The sequence below is a fragment of the Hetaerina americana genome, unplaced genomic scaffold, assembly GCF_022747635.1.
Source record: "Hetaerina americana unplaced genomic scaffold, ioHetAmer1.1.p SCAF_6, whole genome shotgun sequence".
NCBI classification, from domain to species: Eukaryota; Metazoa; Arthropoda; class Insecta; order Odonata; family Calopterygidae; genus Hetaerina; species Hetaerina americana.
Genome location: NW_027287205.1, coordinates 42,498,350 through 42,526,089, shown reverse-complemented (window position 1 = coordinate 42,526,089; position 27,740 = coordinate 42,498,350). Strand labels below are relative to the sequence as shown.

Here is a 27,740-nt window from a genome sequence, read left to right as displayed (position 1 = left end):
ACTGTGGACTTAGAGTTGTACATTTTTCGGATTCAAAACATAATGGACAATTTACATTGCTGGTGCCCTTCAGATCACTCTATACATTGGTAACACTAAATTGCCGTGGAAACAACTGATAAATGATGATTCTGATATGTAATACTGCAAATAAATCAATTACAAATCTAGCCGCCACTAATGCGTAATTTGAACAAGAGCCCAGTGAATCGATCTGTAACAAAGTCGATATTATTTTAAAATATGTCGATTAGCGATAGGTCGAGTGTCGCAAGTTTTTATGGTTGACAATGGTTTGTTGGGTTGATGGGCTGACAATGGTGGTGGGTATGCTGACAACTTGTGCGGGTATAATTTCTCACGTTAACATCTTCAGCAGTGGAATTTGATGCTGCTCATATATAATTTATTGTCATGAAATTACACTTAAGGTATGTAATTCCAAGTGTACCCTAGCTGATCTTAGAATGTGATATAAATGCTAATTTCATTTGGCATTTCCGAATAGTAGCTGACGCCGTCATTAAATAATCTTATCGTTTGGGTGTTATATTTGCGCTCCATCCTTACCTGATTTGGATTAATATGGTTTTGATATTAAATCGAAGTATTTTTTATGCGTGTAAACCTCTGTACCTGGGGATATTATCAACTGGAATTGTTCGTACTATCGTTCTAGCTTTTATGTTCCTCGGGTAACTCACGTAAATCTTTCATGTAATTATCTAAAAAGGTTATAAAAGTCCAATTAAGGTTTTAAGTTCTATTAAAACACCGGATATTTCTCCTGGAAAGTTACCTTAAATATTGAGCTTTTTTTACAAGGGAAACTATTAATACATTTTTCATTTTTGGCTTGGTTAGTATTTATTTCTTGACAGAGTTACTTCAATTTTTATTCTGTTACGAAAACAATATATCTTCTATATGGAGGGGTTTATTCTTTGGAATTTGATAATAGTTGGCAGTTCTAAAACTTAGAATGCCAGTACCAGTTTAGATTTTCAATGAATTAATTGAAACACTGAAATGAAGGGTGGGGTTGGTTGAAAAATTACCCTCGCTGGAATGGAATGGTTAAGGCATTTAACTTTATTTGGGTTGACATGAGATGGCATTTATCACAAAAAATTTTCCTCATGAATTTTTCAAATTTTTTTGTTGAATTACATTTATTTTGCATATGTTGATACCGAATGTTGACAGTGAAAACTTTAAATTTGGTAATTACTTTGTTTCAATGACAATAATTAAATGGAATGTTACTAACCCCACAGTTACGCAACGTAAAATGTGTTTTTGGTCGAATTTTTATTTAAAAGTAGGTATTCAGTGTTACGGCTCGAGTTCATATTCAAGTATGTAAACGAGGCGAAACGATGAAAAAATGTTTCTCGCAGTTGATCAAGCCCGCAAAGTTTCGACTTATTGTAATTTTCAATGGTGCGCTTTCTGTCTGCATATCATATTTTGGCTATCCCATATCTCAAATTACTCAACATCATAAACATCATATTCAGGCCAATTTATTCTCTGGCAGATATTTAGTGAGGGAAGTTATATGATAGATGCATAGCTACTAAATTGAAAGTTTATACCTACATGCCACAACTTTTCAGAATAGGCAAAGGAAAAAAAAGCATGATTTTAGCCCCTACCAAGCCGCAATTCCTATTACAAATATTGTTCATAATACTATCCTTGAAGATTTATTTAGCCTAATAAAAATTCATAGTTCTAATATTCTCATCTAAATAGTCTGTCAGACTTCAATGGGATTCTTGGTACACTGCTTGCTTACAAATCATATGCTCTTCTCTCATACATTGGTGTAGTCTTTTATCCACTCTCTCCAAATGACCTAACCGGCCAAGCACACTTCTCTCATGCTTCAGGACTAGCACATCCAGTTTACATTAATCCTAGGCCTACTCATTCTTTACCTTCTTTTGCGTATTTTTACTACAAGCACTCTTCTCCTACCAGATAACCATTGCATTTAGTCAAAATGTATGCTTAGCACATAATATCCACACTTCATTTCAATACAATTCAATGTAGGAAGGAGTAAACTTTTTATTTGCTGGCATTTTTTTGTCATAGACATTAGTCTACTGTTGTGAAATTAATTAAATTTCTATAGCCAAGAATAAGAAAAATTAAAAAATTTCCAATAATATTATTTCTGTCAGCTGGTGACCTCTCTGTAAAGCCCTTACCTCTACCCATTGGTGGTCACCAGCTGACCAAAATAGCATAATTGAAGCTTTCTAAATTTATCTCATTATAGGCTATAGGAATTCATTTAACTTCACAGTTTCAGCCAATAGCGTATACTTTAGTAAAACATTGATCAAATGTTCTCACAAAGTATACAAAATAGTCTACTTGTTCAATAATTGACTGAAATATTAAATCTTTCAAAACTCATCATCTAGTACCCAATTATTCCCTAGCTCCGTGTAAAGCACAACTGTTTTCATATTTTACATTTGAGTGTATTTTATTCCAAAAACCTGGTAGATCTTTTGAGCTATAAACCAGTAATACTGCAGAAGGAGAATTGTTGTATTAGCATCGCTGAATCATTGCGAGTATTTTATTCATGCATCCTTGTTTCACACAATGCATAATTTAAACTAAGTTACTGAACACCCCATTTGGTGCTACACCTCCCATTTTTTTGCCTTACATTTCTGATATTCTGTAGCTGCTCATTGGTGCATTATTCTCTCAAAACTTTACGACAACTTTCTTGCCCAATGCCTCCTTCAGTTCAGAACGGGTAACTTTCTTTTGCCCATCCATTCATATTTCAAGTACTTCTGAAGTAAAAACAGATGATCTCTATTATTTATACATGTCATAAAACTATAATCACACTCACAAAATCTGTCCTTATGTTACTTTCAGCTCAAACACAAGCTAAATGATTTGCACAGATGGGGAATAATTTACCTGCTCCCACACTTCCGCATTTTGACAATTATAGCGATTACATCAGCAGATTTTCTAGTTTCCAAGTTCTTGCTGCTGTTACCACTTCATCTTAACTTATTTTAACTTCCTTATTGTCGTTACACCATTCAATGCACTTCACTCAGTTTAATTCTCTTTACCAGTGGTCGTCAACTGGTATCTGTAAGAAAATATTAGTGGTTCACCAAGACATTTCAAGTGAACAGCAACAAATATCACGCTACTTATATGATTACCATAAACAAGCAAAACTCATTAGTCACCTGGAAAGTAGGTTTGGTTGGCAAAGTTAGAACTCGTCTAATACTAAGCCTAACTATATTGAAATCACCCATCAGGGTAGGAGGGACTGTTTCCTTTCTCACCTGTTACCTGAAAAATCACAAAGTAGGGTGAAACTAAGGGTATGCAGAGGCATCACTTGGAATCAAACCCAGGCTATGCCGTTAAGAGCCCAGCACTCCACTCACTGGCCTACCACAACCTTCTACTGCTAAACAAGCTTTAATGCTGTTTTTGTAATAAAACAAGTGTATTGTTGAAGTGAATTTTATGAATTTATTAATGCTTTATATATGTTTTTGCCTTTTAAACAATGATTCATGTTAGTATTCCATAGAATTTAAAATTGAGAGTACATTAGTTTGTCCGATCTTAATGGTAGGTCAGTAACTGCTGCTCTCTACCACTCCTATTGTTATTCTGAAAACACTCCAAATCTCTTTAATCTTTCCATTCAGCCTCGAGCTTATCACTGTATAATTTCTGGTATTTTGTATTTCATTTTAGTACTTTAATGTTCTCCTGTTTTTTGCCTTCTTTGCCCATAACCAAAACAGCTTTTTATTTCTTTGGAAAAAATGCTTCCTTTTCTACCCCTTTTATTCCTACTTAATTTCAAGACATGTATGCATTAATTTCTTATCCTTTTGTAATCATCATCTGAGATATCTGCCATACGTGATTGCCGTTAGCTGCAATCATCCTCTCATTGTACTCCATGAATCTGTTACTTCTTCATTCCACCATTTTAAGCCTTTCATTCTTTCTGGCACTCATTTTTCCCTGTACACTTGTAGTGCATACTAAATTTATTACTTAATTCACCTCATAGTATCATTAACACTCATTTTCAATATTTTTTCTTGTTCCACTTGATTTGAGTTCAGCTTATGTTTAGGCATTCGATCATCGATTTTTTTCAGATTTTTTATCGTGCTATCTATTGCTTATGTGTTGTAATCTTCTTTGTCGTTCACGTTTTCTCCAGACCCACTTTTGAAACTATCAAATCTTGGTCTGTCCCACATTCAGCACCTCTCATTGCTTTTGTGTTGTCAATAACATCCTGTCTCTTATCACATAAAGTCAGTATGACTCTAAGAAACATCAATAATGTATTCAAGATGAGCAAAAGAAGATGTTTTCAATCATATACTTGGGGTTCACCAAATGTATGTATCATTTTGCACCTTCCATAGTGCATACCTTGTAAGCCAGAATACTGTTGTTCCTTCCCCTTTACATTGGTGTATGCATGCTACTGACACCTTAGGATGCCTTAATTAAGTATAATGAGAAATTATGACAATATCATGATAGAAAGTTTACTTTTATTGCTAGAAAATTTAAATTTTACCAATGTTAACTTAAAAAAAACACGTAGTAGACCCTTTCATCATTTGACTTCCTGGTCAAAAAGTATATTATGTATGTTTTTCTGGTTGTGTAGTCCTTTTAAAAAAATGAAACATATACCTAAAACTGCCAAAAGCTATTTGAATAAGTTGTTCATAGTGTCTGACTTTTTATATTTCTCTGTAGTGAATTAAAATCAACTTCTGCCTTCTTCCAACAGGACCTCCTCCCCAGGATAGCTGGTTAAAGTGACTCTCACCCCTGTATTGATGGAGTATCCTGCCTTTTGCCAGTCCCATTTTAGTAGGCAAGGAGGAACAGAAGAGAAACCACATCTACCGAATGAAAGCATTTTACTGGCTTCACATAACTGTGACTTTCCTCAAGGTGTAGGTCAACTGCCGAAGTCACCTGATGAAGGCTTCCAAGAAAGCTTAGAAACCAGCTCATCTTCACAAAGACGATCATTGGCTGCCGGTGTATCTGGAGATTCAGAAACTCTACACTGTGTCAATTGTTTTAATATAAATCAGGTGACCCAGAGTGTCTGGAATTTTGTGGAGGAAAAGTGTGAAAGACCTCAAGATTCATATGCTGTGGGTGCTGCAAGTAGTCCCAGTTCAATAGAAAGTACATCTGTTCAAAGTAGGATAATGCATCCTTGGAGGAAGATTTCAGCTTGTATTAAAACTATTAACATGAATCTTGAAAGGCAACCTCGGAAGGCCCTTTCCCCAAAAGAGCTGGCAGTTGACTCACCGCATCCACCAAGACTGGACTTACTCCTTGATATGCCTGTTGCACCAAGGGAATTACAGTTAAAGCATGCATGGAACCCAAATGATTGCTCCCGAAATATATATGTGAAGGAGGATGACAAGCTTACATTCCATCGCCATCCTGTGGCACAAACTACAGACTGTATTAGAGGGAAAGTAGGTTTCTCCAAGGGTCTTCATGTATGGGAAATTGTTTGGCCAATTTGTCAGAGGGGAACCCATGCTGTTGTTGGTGTGGCAACAGCAGATGCCCCTCTCTATGCAGATGGCTATGAAAGTTTGGTTGGTACCAATGAGGAATCATGGGGATGGGATTTGGGGCGAAATGTTCTGTACCATGACTCAAAAAGCATTGCGGCAGTCACTTATCCATCACTGCTTAGTCAAGACGAGACATTCACGGTGCCCGATAAATTTAAGGTTGTATTAGATATGGATGAAGGCACATTGGCTTTTGTGGTAGATGGTTGGTACCTTGGAGTAGCTTTCCGAAACCTAAAAGGTCGTAAATTGTATCCAATAGTAAGTGCTGTGTGGGGTCGTTGTGAAGTCACTCTGAGGTACATAGGTGGGCTTGAGCCCGAGCCATTGACATTAATGGATCTGTGCCGCTGGGTTATTAGAGGAAAACTTGGTCATGAGCATCTTGAAGAGAGGATAAATCAACTTGTTCTACCACATTCCATCAAGGTATACCTGCTGTATAAAGATGGCCGGTAGCCTCAAAGCTTTCTTTTCTGTGCTTCCTGAGTAAACTAATGAGTGCTTTCAATTTATCATTGCCATTAACTAATTTATGTGGGAAAGTGTTTTGAGTATGAAACTCAAGTGAATTTTTTTATCGTGAAGCAATCAGTTTGAAGAATTCATTAATGAGAAGTTAGAAATTGCCAATTAATACCAATACAGTAATATTTTAGAATATTCAAGGATCTAATGAATCTGTTTTTGAGCACAGTTCCATGTAGATTGTTATTCTTGTGTTGCTAAGTATTTGGTGGAGCAAAATAATTTTGTCAAAGAGACTGCACTTTTAAAGTTGGTTTGGCAAAGTCTTGTGTGTATTTATGTTGTCTTGATGTCATTGTGAATACTTGTGTAATTTGGATTTTATTTGTGTATTAAATATTTTAGTTATTCTTTAAAATTTATTCTTCATTTAATTTTTATGGTGGTAAATTATACATACATCTGAGACTTACATGCTGGCCTATGAGATATCAACTATATACATACCAATTACCTCCTGTGCCAATAAAGGTGCATTGCATTCAGGCTTTTTATTTTTTTGCCGAAGGGGTACTTGTGTAACAAAGTGTAACAAAAAGATTCATGTTAGGATTGCATGGGGAAGTGGAAGTCTAGTTGGTACTGGTCTACTTAACTGAGAGCCATAGTTAGATTTTAGCTGATGCCTACGTGCACCCTAAGCTTCACCCAGGCTGTATAATTTTTCAGGCATCAGGACTTCAAGGAAAATACATATGGCACAGAGAGAGGAACTACTCCCTTCTCGTTTACCCATGAATTTCACTCGACATTAGGACTAGCACTTGGTGATCATCCCATATTAAACCAAGTTTTGGGTTGATTACTGTGCCTTTTTTTAATGAGGACTGCTAAAATAGAATTTATATTTCTTTGTAAATGTATCAGTAATCCTCCATTAAAGGTGCAGATTGAATTAAATTAATTTGTTGCAGCATTCTACTCTTCTTCTATCATTAAAAATCTTAATTTCTTTAGGTTTCTATTATTTTCCATTATGGTTCTGCTGTATGCGTCTAAGTTCTACCCCTGCAGTTTTTTCTACTCATTTTTTCTTCCATTGTAGCCTCCAGCAAGCTGTTATATCTAATTATGTATAATTATGCGTCTGATAGATTTAGCCCTTCTAATTTTGTTTACCATGGCCACATTTCCTGTAATTGAAACTGTAGAATGCATGTACATATTTGTTAATGTCCCTGTTCATTTGCTTTACTTCACTGGTAGAGAGGAATATAGAATACTATCTGTATGTATTTGCCTTTTTGTAGATTTTGGAAAGACATTTGATAGAATGGATTAGGAAAAGTAATGAGTATATTACATAAAATTGGAATAGATTGCGGATGCTAATCCGCAACTTGTACATGCCTCAGAGTGCTCGGGTGTGAGTGGGGAACGAGAGTCTGGATGGGTAGTGTTAGGAAGTGGTGTGAGGCAGGGTTGCCCATTATCACCGTTGCTGTTCAACCTGTATGCAGAGGAAATGATCAAAGAGGCATGGGAAGAACTGGAGGTAGGAATGAAAGTGGGCGGGGAATTCGTAAAATCAGTTAGGTTTGCTGATGACCAAGCTTTAGTTTGTCAGTCAGCCTAGGGGTTGCAAGCATTGCTTAGTGAATTGGAAATTCACTGGGACAGGTATGGGATGAGAATCAATGTCAACAAAACAAAGGTTATGCGATTTTCTAGAAAGAAAAAGGCTAAGCTTAATATTAAAATAGGAGGGCAAAAACTAGAGCAGGTAGAACAGGTTACGTATCTCGGAAGTGTTTTGGACCAACATGGTCAATGTCGTAGGGATGTAAGGAGAAGAATTATACTAGGCAAATAGGCTTTCACCAGGAGGAGGGAGTTGATGACAGGGATATTAAGTAAGGATGCTAAGAAAAGATTCATCAAAACTGATATGGGGCATAGTTATGTAGGGTGCAGAAATATGGTCACTGGAGCAGAATGATAAACACAGATTGGAGGCTATTTAAAAGTGGGTGTGGAGAAGGTGAAGTGGACAGAGAGAAAAACAAAGGTAGAAGGAAATATTTATTTGGTTATGTCCATCCAATACCTACCTTAACTGATAGATGACCTAATAATAATAATTACTCCCAAAATCACATTTTCTCTGGGTGTACCAAGTCTTCTTTTTTCTCCTGCTGTCACTGTTAATGCCTTACTCTTTTATGAAGTATATTTCACATGTCTTCTTTCAATGTAGCATTTTTAATTTTAAAAATAAAACTCACATGAGGACTGTTTTTTCTCATAGATTGCCGTCTGGGATTGTGTCTTTCTGCTCTGTTTTGCTTATATTGTCATTACAGGGGGCATTATTTCCAAACAAAATTCTTCTGCAACTTCTAAATTTTTATTATTTTGTTTTATATATGTTTATATTGTCCTGTGACAGACCATGACCTGAGTTTTGTGTTAATAATACTGTTATCACCGTGTCAACATCCTCTTAGGATTCTCATATTTCTTTGTCACTAATGTTAAATCAATTGTCAAACTTAAACATGCTGTTTTATTGCTTGGATACTTGCTCTTTTGACATTTTATTTCATTTTATAGTTTTCTTTTCTATGTAGGTGTTGATTGTATGCCACAGAGGAGTATATGATCTTGACTTCATCTTTTCTTAAAAATTGAAATAAGCTCCAAAGATTACATTTTGATTCTTGGAGTGCTTTTTGCATTGGTTCAGTTTTTTCCCTGTGGCATTGAATTCTACTTTCAGTATAGTGAATGCTTTATCAATATCATTTTCATCTTTCTCTATTTTTATACAGAGTTCACCTTTAGTGTGAGGTTATTTTTAATATTCATTCTATCTTTTCGTTTTATTTTAATATTCAATTTGAATTCCACTTATCTCATCTTTACAAATCCAATTTTATCCATTACTTGAATTACTGTCTGGCCGACTCAATAAACTTCTTCAACCTTTTCATGTTATATTTCTCTTCTAACATTTTTTGCCAGTCTTGCCTAGCTTTTCTTGTATTTCAACTAACTGTATTATTTATCCCTTGACATTGTCTCAACTTACAACCTACTCAGCATATGAACTTAATGAGATTGGAAACTTTTTCACATTCTGTTGTGTTCTGTTGATGCACACTTATTCTTCAGATACAAGGGGTAATTCATGAAAATGCAGCCTCTGTTCAAAGGCATACACTTCCAATCATGCTGTATGTATTTCATATTGCACACTTTGTGTTTCTTTTCATCTCTCAAACAGTAGCAATTATGCATGCTCAGCCCTAAACCTTCTCTGGTATAATAATAGTACTTACTTTGTAAAATGGAAGGAGTGCTACTTGTGTTACTGTATTAATTCTACGGCAACTTATGTTCTTGTTTAGGAGATATAGTTGAGTACTGCTGGAAATCCAAGTGAAAAGTGAAACATTGTCACTGAAGGAGGGCCTTGGATCCTTGTCTAATTTAAAAGCCTTAGATTTTCTTACATAGGAAATTGAACTCAGTGTACTGTATGACTTCCAGGGTGATGACTACTCTGCTTTAGGAAACAGAGTTGATTACTTTCTGGAATCCAATTGAAAAGTGGTTCATTGTTAAGAACAGATGGCTCTGCATTCAATGCTAGCTCAAGAGCCTCCGGCTGCTAATGTAGATAATTAGAAGAAGTATTGCTCATGTGCCTCATGACTTCCAGGTGATGTTTGCTCTGAATTAGTGGATGTTGAGTTCTTTGTGGAATCCAAAAAAAATTCAATTATTAATAAAACAATAAATTTAGTGCATGAAAAAAATGCACAAGAACAAATAAAAAGTTCGTTTTATGCATAGAAATAATAATACTGTGTTTGATGTAGGGTAGATTGGAATTGAAGGCAGTAAATCCAGGGAAAGGAGTCCAATAAAAAAAGTGGATGGTGTTATGAATGGAAGGTCTTATATCCTATACTAGCTCAAGATCCTATGTTTGGTTTGCATAGGGCATTTGAGGGAGTTGAACCTGGTGTACTCTTTAACTTTATTGGAGATTAATTTTCTGAATTAGTAGGTACAGTTGAGTACTTTGTAGAATCTAATAATTAAGTGGCTCTTAATAAAGTACCTAAGTGATTGTAAATCTATACAATTTGTCATTTGAACTTCAGATGTTAGTGGTCACATTGAATGCAGGTGACTGCTCAGAAAATATAAATCACTAATATATTAATTTGTACGAAGCAATTAAAAGGGTTTTAGTTAACATATTTTGAGGTGTTCATGGGGTAAGAAAAAATAGGTTTTAATATTATCTTAGTTTTTAATTTTTATGGAATGCCCCCATAGGGACAGGTAGCATATGGTTATTCTATACATAAACAGGGATCCCATAAATGAAATTGTGGAATTTGGTCGCTGTAAAGTGAATTTGCTGAATCTATTCTTTTACCTGTCCATAAGAATTCTTCCCGCATTCTGTGAAGCTCCATAAGTTACAGGTTACATATATATGTTGACCAGGAGTATTCTCTTGCAGTAAGACCTAAGCCACCCAATGTAGCACCACCATGAACTGTGATTCTTTTGGATGAGCTAAATGATGTCACCTCAGGGGCTGCTGCCACCCTTTCTTTTTAGTCACTGAAAAGCATTGTCATTGGATGACAACCACTGCCACATAGTCCCTATTTTAATCAGTTCCTGCAATGGATGATCCGGTTCTGAAAACACAAAACAATGCCAATCAAATGCATCGAAATGAAAGTACAGGGGTGCAGTAAAAAAACTACCAATCATGAATCCATTACCAACCTTAGGACTAGAGTAAAATCTGCTTACATTATCATTATATTATCATATCTCATTGGAAATTACAAAATATTGATCATTATTAAATATGGCTTCAGAAAAAACTATTCTTAGCAAAATTCCAAGTATCTGCCTCTTAATTCAATAGTTTTGCATAAATACTGCTTACATATCAAAATTATTAGTAGAATGAATGATGAACGAAGAGTTTTTAATGGATTAGGTTCAAGTGTGTGAACCTGGTTATTGTGCTATGCCATTTCATTCGTTTTCAAATGAAAATACCTGGAAAGATCAACCATAATAACTTATTTCTTGTAGAATCAGGCTATTCATTAAATTCCTACCCAAATGGTATGGTTGGGAGGATAATTATAGAGGTCTTATTGTACTTTTTATGCAACAACTTACATTTCATTCAACTAATGCAACCATTAGCATTCCTATGTAGGCATGCAGTCTGCTAGGTATTTATTGAAGAAGGCCAAGAATTCTAAAATGAAGGCAGGGTCTTTATGACCAAAGGACACCTGGGGATATAGCAATGCCAACTCAGATTGTCAGTGTTTCCTTTCATGTCTCAGTAATTGTGAGTACCTTATTGTTGGGAGATCATGTCACTGCCTTCAAAAGGGAATTGAAGCCAGTAAAGTTTAGGCATACCTTAATCATCCTACATTTTTATTCATCCAATGTTTTTATCAAATGTTTCACTACACAATTTTTTGGAAACTTAATATGGCATAACTATTGAAGTACCAGAAAATTCATTATTAAAGTACTTTGAATGGAAAAGTCTGTGTAATTAATATTTTTTTAGGTTTCATGTTCTGGCCAAGGTGATTTTTCATTGATTTATTACAACTTATTAATCTGATAAACACTTTGTCTCATCAATGAAATCTAAATAAAGTAATTAATAATTTATCTTAGTGAAAATCTCATTGAAAAACTAGGAATTTATACATTTTAAGAAAATGTGATGAATGGAAGACAAGTTACTTCACAGCCACCACATATATGAGCATTGACCAATTATTGGAATGAAATGGACTTGCAACATTACTATAGCCTACAGAAATTGTAGTTTCATGGAGACACATCTTAGCCAGCTAAATGATATGAATGCATTTTCTGGGAGTTAATTTTCTGTTATTTAAACAAGCCCTTGCTGTTGACCCCTCATATATAAGTTTCATTCAGGATCTGGGAATTTAGATCATTAGGCATTTATGTGCCTTTGTATTTTAATTCATTTGAAGTTATTTATATAAATTAATTTCATTCAATTCATCAAATTCATTTACTATTTCACCACTTAATTACTAATATTAAGAGCTAGGAACTGAGACTCGAGTGTGATCTCATTTCAAAAGCTCAGTGTATTTAAGTTCAATGCGATTGATTCCAGCATTTAGTTTAAAAGTTCCTTTGTTGCAACTAAGGAGACTTCTGTGGCTGAAGTTAATATTCAATGTCTAGTTAGCAAATAGACGTCTACTGTTATCTGATGATCCTGAAAAACTGATGAAATTCTTTATACAAATTTGATTACATTACAAATACTCGATCTTTGCTGCACACTACTACCTTCTTCCACTTCTCATTATTTCTTCTTCCATCACATTACCCAAATGATTCCTTCATTTTTTCCTGCTTGCATTGTATTTCTGCCGTATCACATACATCAGCTCATCAATCTGCTAATCAAATCCATCAAATGTTTCCCCTACTTCAAAACATGTCAAATACCTTTTCTACTCTAAAATGCCATGAGAATTAATTGGATCGTCTTTCTTTTAATCCAGTCAACATCAATTTCTATGCTCTATTCTCAAAATTGTGGTGCAGTTTCTCAACTCGTTACATATTAGAAATACACTTTTGCCAATATAATTCATAACTATGAACATCATTATTTTACTTTTTGAAATTTTTCTTCTATTTCATACACTTGGAGTAGTAATGCAAATTTTGTGTTGATTACTGTAGTTTTAATGCATTCATGAGTGACTTAATTATTTGGCCCAATTCCATACGGAAGCAGTCTCGCAAATCAGGCTTGATTATCATCCTGACACAAAGCTATCGCATACTTTTCCCACACCTCATTTACTCTGTATATTTACACAATGACAGGTATGGACAGAACTGCACCCAACTTCCCTCAAATTACTGAATTTCATCCCAAGTCATTATTCTCTACCTTTGTGATTCATGAGATTCGTAGATGTATAAGATTAGGCATGTTCCAGCAACCTCCTTCAACATTTTCATTAAATCCTTTTCTCATGGGTGTTGAGATGGTGCAGTGGCTAGCGTACTGGCTTCCCACCAAGAGGGCCTGGGTTCAAATCCCAGATGCGGCAGATGTTTTTCTGTGGTATCCTGATCATTTGAGGAGCCTTTGGAGGCCACTTCGAGTGAGTAGGCCATCCAGCGGATGGTACGTTAAGCTTAATGTCCGTAAGGGTTTCTCTCCACCCATATACGAGGGTCATCCGGAAAGTAGTACCCGTTCGTGAAATAAAAAGACAAAAGTAAATATTAACAAACATAAAAAATTTTATTTGAAAGAGGATACTTTAAACTACTTCTCAACATAATCTCCAAGCAAATTAAGGCATTTGTCATAACGTGTGACAAGTTTCTGTATTCCTGCTGCATAGTCCTTCGCCGCCAGCTCATTGAGATACGCGAGGGACCCATCTTGCACAAATTTTTGCATAATGCAGATGGTGTTTAACAATTTCATGAACAATTGTTCGAGAAACATTGGGAAAATGCTCACAGATGTCATCAATTGTGACGCGCCGATCGTTCCTCACGAATTCGTCAACTGAGCTCACCAGTTGGTCTGTAATGACAGACGGTCTCTCCGAACGCTCATCGTCGTGTGTGTTCCCCCTCCCCATGTTGAAGTTGCGACACCACCGCCGAACAGACGACTCGTCCATTACATTGTCTCCATACACCTCCTTTAATTGGCGATGAATATCACATGGGCGAACGTTTCTTGCATTGAGGAATTTAATCACTGCCCTCACTTCACAACTGGCGGCGTTCTCAATTTTTTTAAACATTGTAAACAATCACAGGCAATGCTAGCGTCACGCAACTTGGCTCAGAGAAGGCAGACAAGCCACTGAAGCTATCTGACCTCGTCCAGCGGCTACTCGCGTCGTCAGCACTTCATGCGGCACGAACGGGTACTACTTTCCGGATGACCCTCGTACTTCCCTGTCCATCCCTAGTGGTGCAAATGACCTCAGCTGCTGGTTGCCGCGCCTAAATGTACTACTACTACTCCTTTTCTCACTATACTGCACGAATAAACAAAGATATACAAAAACAAAGATATATCAGTTGTTATTAATCTCTGTAATGCTATTCTTCTTGATAGTAATACATATACATTCATTCCTTTTCACTTCTAATGCTCAATATGACTAACTAAGAAATTACTGCTTGAACTTCCACGGGCTCTTGAGCTAGTATTGAATGCAGAGCCATCTGTTCTTAACAATGAACCACTTTTCAATTGGATTCCAGAAAGTAATAAACTATATTTCCTAAAGCAGAGTAGTCATCACCCTGAAAGACATACAGTAGACTGAGTTTAATTTCCTCTAATGTCCTGTTTAAGGAAATCTCAGGCTTTTTACTTGGACTAGGATTCAAGGCCCTCCATTTGTGACAATGTTTTCCTTTTCAATTGGATTTTATGCAGTACTCACCTAAATTTCCTAAATGAGAACATATGTTACTGAAGAAGTAATACAGTGACTGTATTCTTTTTACAACGATTCCAAATAATCATATGGTCAGTCATTCCAAGTTATGTATGAATAAAAAATATTTACCCAGCAGAAAATCTGACAAGAAATTACCTTTCTCCAGGTTGTAAGACAGATTTTTCTTTTTGTCTATATGATTTATAATTACACATTTTGCCAGATATCTTAGTATAGCTTTCTGTGTCCTTGATGAATTAGGGTGTCAAGTATTCCAGAGTCCTATTAACGGTAAAGATTTTTGAAAGAATATGGCATTTAAAAACGTTAAAACCCAAACCAAATATTTAGTAAATTTAATTTTTGACATTTTTTAAAAGGTTACATTATGGGGACGACATCTTGTAAGTTTAGTGTATATGTTAGGGTATATTTTTGAAGTGTGTTCAAGGAGTAAGTTGGTAGTTGTGAATTGAAGTAATTTTTACTAATTTCACATATTGAGTGTATATTATTCCTGTTATTATAAGATACCATTAGTGATGGACTGGTGGGTAAATCTCATATGGCAGCCCTGAAGTGATATAAATGTTGCAAGAAGCTTGATACAAACCAGGAACACGATAATTTGTTCCAATTGTAAGGGGCATTTTCTTAAAACAATGCTCGAGTCTAAGTGATGAAATATTGTGAAGGATGAAGAGATTTCTCATAGAGATCCAATTTCTTAATTGCACCAGACCAGGAAATATTTCAAAATATTAAAAAGTGAACTCAAAAGGAGGAGCTGGTGAAGTTAACTTTCAATAAAATATGTAAATGGCTCCACAAAAATTGTGCAAAACTAAGTAGCATACAAACTAAAAATGAAACTGTCATTGTATAGTGTCATTAAAGCTCCCCTTTTCTGTCTTATTACACTTTGTGTACATAGAGTAGAAGGATGACCAGCATGGTATTGCATGTTTGAAGCATGGTATTATGTAGATTTGGCTTATCTTCACCTGATATTATCGGAACTCAACCTGATTTACTCCCGAAGGAAAGTTGCTGGCCAATCGTTTTTATATCATTTGCTACAAAACCAAATTTATTGCAATCTGGAAACACTAGAATTTTCGTTCACATCTTCGTGTAGCAAGATACCTAACACATTGAATATTCCTTATTTTTCCAAGTATTAATTTATGCAATAGGTTTACCTTTCGTATGCCTTTATTTAAATTCAGGAGAGACTAACCTATTGTCACAACGTAGATATATTATTTTCATTCTCAATTTCGAAATTCAGGAATCCCAAAAGCCATGGTTTATCTTATTTTCCCCCTTTTAGTATGATATGTATATATATATATATCACCTTGCATTTTTCAATGTATTTTTTTCTAAACATTCTTGCAAACAAAAGTGAAGTGGAAGTTATATTGCAGAAGTTGTATTTCTTTTATTTATTTCGTATTGATATATCTTTTTTGTAGGCAATTATTGTTAACTGGTAATTACTATTAACCTTCTATTACTTATTAAAAAATTGCCTTGCAAACTTATCATCAAAAACTACCTTCAATTGAAATTTGCAGTAGGGAAATATTTTACCATGCTAAGTAGTAGTAGTATTTGGGGGAGGCGACCCACAGCTCATTTGCGCCATAACAGATGGACAGGAAAGGATGAAGGGCGGAGAGAAATTAGCGTCACCATTAGCCTACTCTTTTTACGAAAGGCGCCTAGGGGTCCACAGCTCAACGTCCCATTCGACGGACGGCGTACTCACTCAAGGTGCCCTTCACAAAGCACCTCAAGTAGTGATCGAGATACTACTGAAAAATATTTAACACCGCCGGGATTTGAACCCGGGCCCTCAGGGTGGGAAGCCAGTACGATAAGCACCACACCATCTCGATCCCCTACACCATGCTTAATATATATCACCTACAGCTGAAAAAGTCCTCAGAAAAGTTGTACCTTGTTGCTCCTTTTTTTCGGGCAGTCAATATAGGGTTTTGCTTGGATACAACTACCAAATAAATATCTTGTTTTTCCCTACAAAACACAATCCAACATCCTATGATACAACAAGCCCCTCTTTATCTCCATATACTTCCTTTCGTCCAACATCCTTATCCTGCCCCTCATTCGTTTGCCAAACATCCTTCCCTATAACAGTCTTCAATAGCCCACCGCTGATCAATATGCCCTTCATTCATGTTACCTGTCTCCGTATGATTTCTCCTAACAATTCTCTCTCCTTCCCCACAATAGCCAGCACCTACTCGTCTGTTTGCCTATCTGTCCACTTCCCCATCTCCATCCTTATTTTAAAAGCCTCCAATCTATGCCTATCATCTTGCTTTGAGAACTGTATTATCACGCCTTACTTAACTACATTCTTTATCACAGTTTTGACGAGCCCCTTCCTCAACATCCCTATCATCATCTCTCTCTTGCCCGTGAATGCCTCTTCACCAAGTGAATTTCTTCCCCTTAAGTCTCTATTACTTTGACCATTAAGGTCCAATACACTTCCGAGTAAGTCTCACCTGACGTGGAGAGACAACTCTCTAATTCGAAGGAGCCCCCTTTCGGGTGTCTATTGTTTGTATCGAACTTTCAGCGACGTACACGTAAAAGCTCAAAACTATAAATAAGTGACTCACGGTAGCGCAGTGAAAGAAACTACAGACGGAAGGGGAGGGTATAATGTTTCCGAATGCTGGACGTCATGAGGGTGTTTTCCACTTAATTAAAAACAGTGCTACCTGAAATCATGGGACATCACCCACAACTTTGTGTTTAATTTCATAAGGTTATCTTGCCTATAGATTGTATTTTTACTGTCTTAATTTTCGCCGCATCAATATGGCTTCTGTGAAGCAATTTAAGACAGACAGCTGGTGCTTAGTGAGGATTAGTTATGCGTGGTGTGTATTATTTCTTATATCCTTACAATTGTCAAATGTATGGTCAACCCATCTAACGGGTACGTGGAACACAAGTGAATTCTTCCATTTCTTAATCAAGTTTGGTTTTCAAAAAACCGATATTCATAGTGGCAAAGATTCGTTGGGCTATATTTTTGGAAACATAACATCGAACACGAATTTTACCAATCCAGTGACATTTGCTGTGTTAGACAGAGGATATTTTTTAGAGTATTATGGAAACCGTTCCGTCGCAGATAAGGATAAAGCTTGTGCTCTCATGTTTAACAAGATAAGTACAATTGCGTATGATGTTAATTGCTACGATACGGGAGAAGATTTTTTAAGAAGAGTGCCGTGTCCCTTGGGCAAAGTTTGCCCTGATGAAGACAATCCTAATAATGTTATTAAGGGAAATCAATTTACTTACGTCATCCAAGACATGGCCCAACCGAGGTAATTTTTAGTTTAAGGAACTTAAATGTATCTTCCTTTGTTATATTTTTAAGTTCTCAGACGTGTATTTTTACTTGAAACATTTATCTGTGTAGGTTCTGGTACATCAGTTTAGTTGCTTGCTATCGCAACAAGACAACATGTAAGTGGCACCACACTAAGGAGGATTTCTCTGTCGATTACGATTTATGGCTGGTTAATGGAAATCCTAATGCTAGTCACCATAATCCTTTGGAATACCAATTTTCCTTTGATCACCAGGTAGGTATCATTTGAGTAATTTCCATTTTTGTTTGCCCTATTAAATGGGCCATTAAGTAAGGAATATTTTAAATATTTGTTTACATTAGGTATTCAGTTTCGTGGATTTACCCATCTAAACTTTATAAATGCTGAGTGACTCATTATTTTCATAAGGTTTGGCTTAATTTGGTTCCATTGGTTGCCATTGCGAATCACCCTTCGGTACACACATTAATGTGAGAGCTTTAACAAGTAGAGTCCCTTACACCAAACTCCTACTTGAATTTGTTTCAATGTGTCAAAATATAAATGTACGATATGTGGAAATATTATCTGTTTTCAAGTTTTCAGCATATAATAGTCAACAGCTTCAATTTATATTGGGGAACCATTGTTGATTTTAAGATATTAGATTAATTTCATTTTTAATGTACATACTTAAACTTGATATTTTACTAACCAAACATTTAATTTTATGTATTAAATCACTTATGTTGCTACAGCCGAAACATCATTGCATAAACTCACTTTTTTCTTGATACAGAATACATTGGAGATAAGTTTAGTGTTTTTGGTGGTGTACCTTGGCTTAGCACCACTGCAGTTTTTTGCTTCACTGCGACAGCAGCATCCTGTGACTCGTTTATTTGCTGTGTCCTTAGCATTGGAGCTGTCTTCTCTTCTTCTCTCCACCATACACCTCACTAAATTTGCCTTTGATGGAGTTGGTCTAGCAAGTCTTGCTTTGGCTGGAGACATTCTTGATATACTCTCAAGGGTAAGGCAAATTTTGATATTTTCCATATATTACCTGTCTTGAAATAAAACTGCAATGACATAGGCTATGTATACCAATAGGATTCAAGCGGCATGTTGAAAAAGTGAGCTTAAGTTAGACAACTTGTAACTAGTTCATTTAGTTATGCAGTCAATATTTAAAGGTCATTTTTAATTGCTTTGTACGGGCACAAATCTGTCTACCTGTAGTGCTCTTTTCTATATGAAAGAGCATTTTAAAGCACCTAATTTGCTTCTGTGTAATAATCTTTTGTTTTTGCAATTCTTTGGAATCTTTGGATCAGGGTTTAGTATTTCATATTTCAACATTTGATTGACAACACAAGGTGTCAAATATAAAAATACTCCAGATTTACGCCAATGGCTACTTTAATTTTAAAAGTAAATATTTTTATAATTACTAAAACTTTGCTGCAGCTTTTCTCTCTCCCTATTATAGTGTATTGTTTTAGCCTGAGGCATATGATGCTCTACCTACATCTTGCTAATTAGACACATGCAGAGTGCTGGAAAAAAGAATTATTTTATCCTTAGCTCGTGTGAATATATGTTGAGTTTTATATCCATTAGGGTCTTACTATTTGAGGATAGGGATTATATGAAGAAAAATGCATGGTGCTGTATGTACAGGTGGCTATGACTTCATGGTATAAAATTAGAGTTTTAGCTAGGATCTTTTTTCCATGAAGTTCAGAATCCATGTTCTAATTTTAATGCCTTAGATCTACATATTCATTGGAGTTTACCTGATTTCTACGTCTAAAAGACTTCATTTCCCAAATTTATCATTTTTGACTTGGTAATCTGTTGGTGTCTGAGCTCAGACTCTGGACTATATCTCTTGAAGCTCCAAGCCTCAAACATCTGGTGGATCAGAAAAGAAAATACTTTGTTCTTCCACTTATATTTTATGATGCACAACCTAGGCTTTGACTTACTAAGTCACATCAGGTTGAAACGTAGGTCGTGCATGATAAAATTTGTGTGGGAGAACGAAGTATTTTCTTTTCTGATATGAATTGCTTCCATAAAGTGATGCCTCAAACCATGCTATTCATCTGGTGGTTCTTTTCTTTTGGGAATTTGATTCTCCTAACTATTGTGCATCATTTCTATTCATTAGATTTTTTATTATATTCAGTAAAATGGGATATTGCGAATTTATTTTAAGCTAATAGGTATAACCCATTACCCTTCTGAAGTATATTGTAAGGTAGAGAGTATGTATTTTTTCCCCAACTTATTGTCAAATAGTTGGAAATTGCTGTTGATGGTAGAGTATTCATTTCCGTAATTAGAAACAGCAAGGAAATTCATTTAGTCTATGAGAGTTGGATTTCACCCCAAAACTTCTTAATTTCATATCTTCCGTAAGTAAAACAGGAGGGAAAAGTGGAGGAACAGATATAAGTGATATTAAAATTAAGTACTTAAAAGTTTAAGAGCTATAAGTCTTGAGTTTAATCTCTAAAGGTTTATAGTTTAAGATCATTCATAGGCAATGAAATAATAATTTATGTAGTAGTTGTAAATTGTTAATAAAAATACATTTCACCTTGCTAAAACCGAAGGATCTTTAAAAATTTGTCAGTATAAATACTTTCAATCTTTTCAAGATTTAAATCATGTACATATATACATATGTATACATTCAAACACAATCCCGCGAAACGGCGAACAAACACTCATTTATATATAAAACAGATATACGGAAAAGGGATAGGAACACACATAAAGGACGAACACAGTAGAGGTGGGGAAGGTGGAATCAAGCAGATCACAAATGCAAAATAACGCCATCTCTTGGCCAAAGAATTGGGACACTTGGTTGCATAAAGCATCGCAGGTCTCAGCGTAAATTACGTTTCCTGGATAGCTCAAGTGGTTAGGAGCCTCCGCCCGGCAAGTGGAAAGATCTGGAGTTCAAATCCAGGTCTAGGAAATATACATAAAAATACATATAAATATATAAAAACACAAAACACAGATGTAGATTTTTAAAACATAGAAACATAAAGAAAAGACACTCGCATATTTAGTTTTGAAGTTTCAACGGCACGACTGTCATCATCAGAATGACGTCCTTGGGGAATGGTGCGGGAAGGAGAGGTAAGGGACCAATAGGAAATGGACAAGGGGGATATGTAGGCAGCTATTGGATGCATTCACTCACACAAAACTCTCCATCCCCTTCTCACTCTCAGTCCGTGGCTTCCGTCTTTGCAATAACACTCCCTCCCAACAGAAATACATGGACCTGGCTATATGGCTCTCTCAGAAAATGTGGGTACCCTGAAAAGCTACTGAGCAGTGATATTCTCAAACCGTCAACTCAATACACTCCCCAAAACAAACTGCCCAAAATGCCCTAACCTTATCACCACTTTCTTCCCTGGAACCCACAAAATTTAATATTTAATCCATGAACTCTTCCCAATTATTAATAAGTCAATCCATATCACTTTTATTCCCACATTGTCCCTCCGTTTTTTTAAACGCCCATCAAACTTGTGAGACATCTTCAAGTCAACAAAACCACCTGCGAGAACCCTCCTCTCTTCCCCACCCCTGTCCGAACCATGCGACCACCCATGCTGCAAAGGCTGCCGCCTTCTAAGACCTTCCACCTTCCTTAAAACCATCTCCCAAACGAATGCCACCTGCACCTCAAAAATCATTATTTATCGCCTCTCCTGTTACTCCTGTTCATGCTATGTGATTTTTTTCGGGTACCAGTTTTCCTGGGAAACCATAACCGGCACAGGGAAAGGAACTGTCCCCCCTACCTTGATGTGTGAATTTCACACACTGTTGAGCTTAGTACTGGGTGAACTCTACCATCACCTACCAAACTGACCTTCAGGTTGTTTACTACGAGGGTCATCCGGAAAGTAGTACCCGTTCGTGCCGCATGAAGTGCTGACGACGCGAGTAGCCGCTGGACGAGGTCAGATAGCTTCAGTGGCTTGTCTGCCTTCTCTGAGCCAAGTTGCGTGACGCTAGCATTGCCTGTGATTGTTTACAATGTTTAAAAAAATTGAGAACGCCGCCAGTTGTGAAGTGAGGGCAGTGATTAAATTCCTCAATGCAAGAAACGTTCGCCCATGTGATATTCATCGCCAATTAAAGGAGGTGTATGGAGACAATGTAATGGACGAGTCGTCTGTTCGGCGGTGGTGTCGCAACTTCAACATGGGGAGGGGGAACACACACGACGATGAGCGTTCGGGGAGACCGTCTGTCATTACAGACCAACTGGTGAGCTCAGTTGACGAATTCGTGAGGAACGATCGGCGCGTCACAATTGATGACATCTGTGAGCATTTTCCCAATGTTTCTCGAACAATTGTTCATGAAATTGTTAAACACCATCTGCATTATGCAAAAATTTGTGCAAGATGGGTCCCTCGCGTATCTCAATGAGCTGGCGGCGAAGGACTATGCAGCAGGAATACAGAAACTTGTCACACGTTATGACAAATGCCTTAATTTGCTTGGAGATTATGTTGAGAAGTAGTTTAAAGTATCCTCTTTCAAATAAAAATTTTTATGTTTGTTAATATTTACTTTTGTCTTTTTATTTCACGAACGGGTACTACTTTCCGGATGACCCTCGTGTGTGTGTGTGTGTGTGTATATATATATATATATACATATACATGTATACATATACATATGTGTTCACTATGTATATATATACATATATATATACATATATATATAATATATATATATATATATATATATATATATATATATATATATATACATATATATAATATATATATATATATATATATATATATATATATATATATATATATATATATATATATATATGCACTTAGTTCGGCATGTATCGTCACTCGTCAAAAGCCCGCTGGAAGTCAGCTTCCGGAATACTGTTGAGAGTCTTTGTTGTCACTGCTTGAACCAACTCAATGGAGTTGAATCGATATCCTTTGAGTTCCTTCTGAGCTATCCTTTGTGGTAATAAGGTTGCCGAGAAAATCTTCATCTTCCTGGACGCAGTCCAAAATTTCTTGTGAAAATTCCAACTGTGACAGTTTTTGTTCCTCACTCAAGACTTATGACACCACAAACAATCACACTTCGCAACAATCCACCTCCTGTCTCAACGCATGCCCGGAGGTGACTGAACTAAAGTGCACCTGAGTGGTGGGAGCCCCCTCTACCGAGCCGACCGGTCTGACCCCCATCCACTGCTCCGTTGAGGCTACAGCAAGCCAATCACAATACTTACTGTACAGACCCTGTACCATCCATGTAATAGCCTCCCTCTTGTGGGCAAGTACCTTTCTAGCCATCTCTTACAGGAACAGATGCTGTTGGGACTACCTTTAGTTAAGTTGTTTCTGCTTAACCTATATGGTATGTGTGTCCCTACTTGCTATTTCTATTGCTCCCGACAGATATGGACAAAATAAAAATATTTGATCATTCTGACAAAGAAATTGAAATCATCATAGGAGTATTTCATACTTTTGAATATCCATTGAATCATTTTGCTTATTTTATTTCTTTGAGTTTGCATTTTTATCTCTAATACACATCTTGTAGTGGATTTGTTTTGGAAAATTCCTTTTTTCCAAGAAATGTTATTTTCCATCATTCCGGTTGTGTCATTGGCAACATTTTTAGGAATTTTGATCAAGGATACTCATGACGATTAACATTGTTTGATAATTACTGGATGTACTGTGAATGGAAGATCTTAATGGTTGACCTTGGTGTTCATTTCAAAGGCGAGAAAATGAAAAACTCCATCAGGGGAAAAGTTTCATTTATATGAAGCAGGACAGGATGTAGCATTTGCTGCGAAGTAGTGAAAATTAAAAAAAATCAATTGTATTCTGGCTTTGATATTAGGTTATTGTTAAGTAGTAACAATATTTCCCGTGAGTAATTTGATTAATTTAACTCCATTGCATGGCATTACTGCTTACATACCAATAGGTCACATGGATGGTATTGTCCTGGTGTAAAAATGCACTGTATATAATAGTATAGAGCGAAAATATGGAATTGGGAAAGGATCTCAGTCGGTAAAGTTTTGCAAGAAACACCTTTACAAGACCTTTTTCCTCAAATACAAATATTTTTATGTTTGGGATTAAGAGAAGGTTAATGACATGCAATCTAATAGTGGTTTGAAAGGAAGTCAAGCATGCATAGTCGTGAGGATTAAGTACAATATTTCATAGTTATGCATGTTCATAAATGAATGCATCTGTTTATTGGGGAATATAGTTAACACAAAATGGGTATTTTTAATTATTATTGTTGAGGTATTTGGTAATTTAGATTCACAGTTAACTCTCATATAGGCCAGGAATTAAAAAAAGCACAACTTTTATTTTGATGTAAGAAATCACAAGTTTTTGTAACCTATACACCTTAGCATTTGCATATGAGTGAAATAATATTTTGAACACTTTTACAGTTCTGCCTATTTTAATTTTTTTAGGGAATAAACCAGTGTTTTTATTGTTCTACAACATAGCCAATGGTTTACCAAAACATGTTTTTCTGTTAAGGCTGATTGAGGTCATTGACGATGTTACCTTGGTTGAGTTGATTTTATAAAAATTACTTCATGGTTAAAGCCTGTGGAAAAAATAACATACTATCCTACCATAGTTTTTGTGAAAGTAGAGTTAAGATGAGGATATGTGTATGTGATAAATATTGGGTGTATTTCTAGCCTGACATACTTTAGAGTAGCTTTTAGCAGTTTTAAATATGCATGGATGTGATAAAAATTTGAGGTATACAATTGGGTTATTAGAATTTCATGAATGTAATTTTAAATTGTAATGTATGGTATTTTTTCAAGGGAATGTTTAAATAGTCAGGTATATGCTTAACCTGTAGACTTCTTTAAAACAATATCTTCTCTTTCCATGTTATCTGCTTCACTTTTGCAGACGCTTTTCATGTTGCTGCTTCTGTTATTAGCCAAGGGGTGGGCTATCACTCGCCTCCAGTTGACTTGGAAGCCTCTTGTGTTTTCAATTTGGCTTCTTTATGGAGTAGTGCACATACTTCTATATGTATGGAATATGGTATGTCTGTTTTAACATAAACTCAATTAGAATAGTAATTTAGAATTTACTTAATTATTAAGGGTACTTAATGAGCCTATTTGTGGCTTCCCTAGCATTCAACCTCCAAAGTGGCTTTAGCTATGCATAAAATTATTCATTTGCTTTGATTAACATTTGTGTAACTGCTTTTTAGTGAAAAATTCAAATGCTGCTGGACTTATTTATGATAATAGTTTTTTCTAGTAAAACTTTTTAACATTGAGATTTGACTATTCCAAAATTGATTAAGTTCCTGTACATTTATATTGCATTTGACATCATTCCATCGTGATGCCAGCCAAATGTATGCTGGAAATATTGGAAGGATGATTAAATTTACTGATCTATAATATAAGCTATAAAATCACCAATTTTAGCAGTGTTAACTCAAAATATCATGGATTTATTATTTTATTTATTATTCTTTTTTCAGTATGCATTTGTAATCATACATACTGTTTCCTTTTTGTCATTCGTGGATTATCTTCATATTTTTAAATATTAAGTAATTGTCCTTATTGCTTGTAAATTCATTAGATGTTAAAATTGAAACAGAGGCACTTATTATGATTATATAGTGTAGTATTAGTATCCAATGTGTGTATTTCATGTAACTATTTTGCTCATTTCTGAATAATTGAATGTAGAGTTGTAATAGATAGATTGTCATGGGCAGTTGCCCATTTACAAAACATGCGTAAAATACAAGGAAATAATCAAAAACATTTTCAGCAACACAAAACAAGGAAAATAGAACACCATCTTGTATTAATAGTTAATAGCAACAACCATAAATAGAGCACAGAGCTTTATAATGAATTTAAAGTTTGGAACATTTGAATTTGGGTTGGGATTATGCAAGAAAAATGAGAACAGAGATGCGTAAATTCCTCTCGGGCCCTTCACCGGGTTATATCGTCCATCTCGGCCGATGTTTCAATGTCTGACTCGGTCATCCTTTTCAGGACTTCTGAATGCCGTTTGCCATTTTGCCCCCCATATATATGCATGATTTTCCGCCCAATCAAGTGTCATTTGATTGGTCCGTGGAATGGCACATATCAGGGCGCCTTGCCATTGGCCGCCCGTCGTTTCTGGTTTCCCCCATTGCTCCAAGGATTGGTTTCCAGGTATTGCTCAGGTGGGTAAAAGCCCACCTGAGCAACACCTGGAAACATTGGTAGGTAGTAGCACTGGGTAAAAGCCCACCTGAGCAACACCTGGAAACCAATCCTTAGAGCAATGGGGGAAACCAGAAATGACGGTCGGCCAATGGGAAGGCACCCTGATATGCGCCATTCCACGGACCAATCAAATGACACCTGATTGGGCGGAAAATCATATATAAAGGAAAAAGTGGCAAACGGCATTCAGAAGCCCTGAAGACGATGACCGAGTCGGACATTGAAACATCGGCCAAGATGGACGATATAACCCGGTGGAGGACCCGAGAGGAATTTACGCAGCTGATACGCCAGGAAAATACCAAATCTGAGAACAGAGATGCTTGATGTACTCAATAAACTGACTCAAATGTTAAGTGTCTACAAACTATAAATTTCATCTTTTATTCTATTCTTTATTCATGCAGAAATATATTTTGCACAATATTCCCACATTTGCAGGGTAAAAATGCAGTTGGTGATGTACCTAATAGTGAGTGCATGGTGGTTTAGTTGAATTTATAATGTGCTCATGTTCAATTGCAATTTGGAGAATATTAATATCAATTTCAACTCTGGAAAAAACCGAAGTAAGATATAAAATTTAAAGTTCGTGATTATTTAATCATTTCTTGTGACCAAATTTTGTTATCATTGAAGTGTATAATTATTTTTTAGAAAAGGCTTCATAATCTAGCTGCAAAAGATAAAAGTAGTGGGTAAAGTCATTATTGCCAATTCTTTATGATTCAATTTATTTGAAATATTACCTTTTAAGTACATACATCTAATCTCTTTTCTTGAAAAAAATGACATAAAAATGTGAAACTTTCATAACACAATCTCTTAATAGTGTAAAAAGTCCCGAGTAGGCTCAAATGACTTATTTACATTTATACTGCAATTGGATGTATTGTGTGTGCTTTCTGTAATGTGATAAATTGTCCCAATGTTTAACCATCAATCTTTTATTTTGTTTATCAATGCAGAGCTAAACTTATTTATGAATACAACAATTTTCAGACTGAAGTTGATATTATTGAGGACATAGATGAGTATCAAACATGGCCTGGATGGTTGGTTGTTGTCTTCAGAACCCTCATTTCTGTTTGGTTTCTCCTTGAGCTACGTACCACAATGCTATATGAACATAATGCCCAGAAGCTCCATTTCTTTCTGCATTTTGGAGCATCGGCATTGGTGTGGTTCATATACCTCCCAATAGTAGCACTGGTGGCTTTACAGGTGTCTGCCCTTTGGAGATTCAAACTACTACTGGGTGAGTTATGTCTCTATTCTATGCAAACAAAGATTTCATTGAAAATAATGTTTTTTTATGTCACTGTTAATGCAAGCAAATGCCTTTGAAATGTTGTTTCAA

At 35.9% G+C, this 27,740-nt stretch overlaps 2 protein-coding genes across 4 annotated transcripts in view; both read left to right on the top strand.

Moving 5' to 3' along the window:
- The first annotated feature begins 277 nt into the window (after positions 1 to 277).
- On the top strand, positions 278 to 6,537 carry LOC139694983 (protein gustavus-like). The gene is made up of 2 exons (XM_071593538.1): positions 278 to 431; positions 4,838 to 6,537. The coding sequence occupies exon 2, from the start codon at positions 4,887 to 4,889 to the stop codon at positions 6,114 to 6,116; it is 1,230 nt and encodes a 409-aa protein (XP_071449639.1). The 5' UTR covers positions 278 to 431; positions 4,838 to 4,886; the 3' UTR covers positions 6,117 to 6,537.
- Positions 6,538 to 17,403: 10,866 nt separating this feature from the next.
- Positions 17,404 to 27,740, top strand: part of LOC139695160 (transmembrane protein 145-like) — a 23,904-nt gene continuing 13,567 nt past the window's right edge. For 2 of the 3 annotated variants that reach the window (XM_071593819.1, XM_071593817.1), the window contains exons 1-5: positions 17,404 to 18,048; positions 18,144 to 18,309; positions 18,836 to 19,069; positions 25,038 to 25,175; positions 27,383 to 27,638. In XM_071593819.1, the coding sequence (XP_071449920.1) occupies positions 17,531 to 18,048; positions 18,144 to 18,309; positions 18,836 to 19,069; positions 25,038 to 25,175; positions 27,383 to 27,638 (1,312 nt within the window). In that variant the 5' untranslated portion in view covers positions 17,404 to 17,530. The remainder of the gene's footprint in view (positions 18,049 to 18,143; positions 18,310 to 18,835; positions 19,070 to 25,037; positions 25,176 to 27,382; positions 27,639 to 27,740) is intronic. The other variant, XM_071593818.1, reaches the window with a different exon arrangement.

Excerpts from the sequence above, each read along its gene's own strand:
- LOC139694983 (XM_071593538.1), top strand. The coding sequence starts at position 4,887 with ATGGAGTATCCTGCCTTTTGCCAGTCCCATTTTAGTAGGCAAGGAGGA.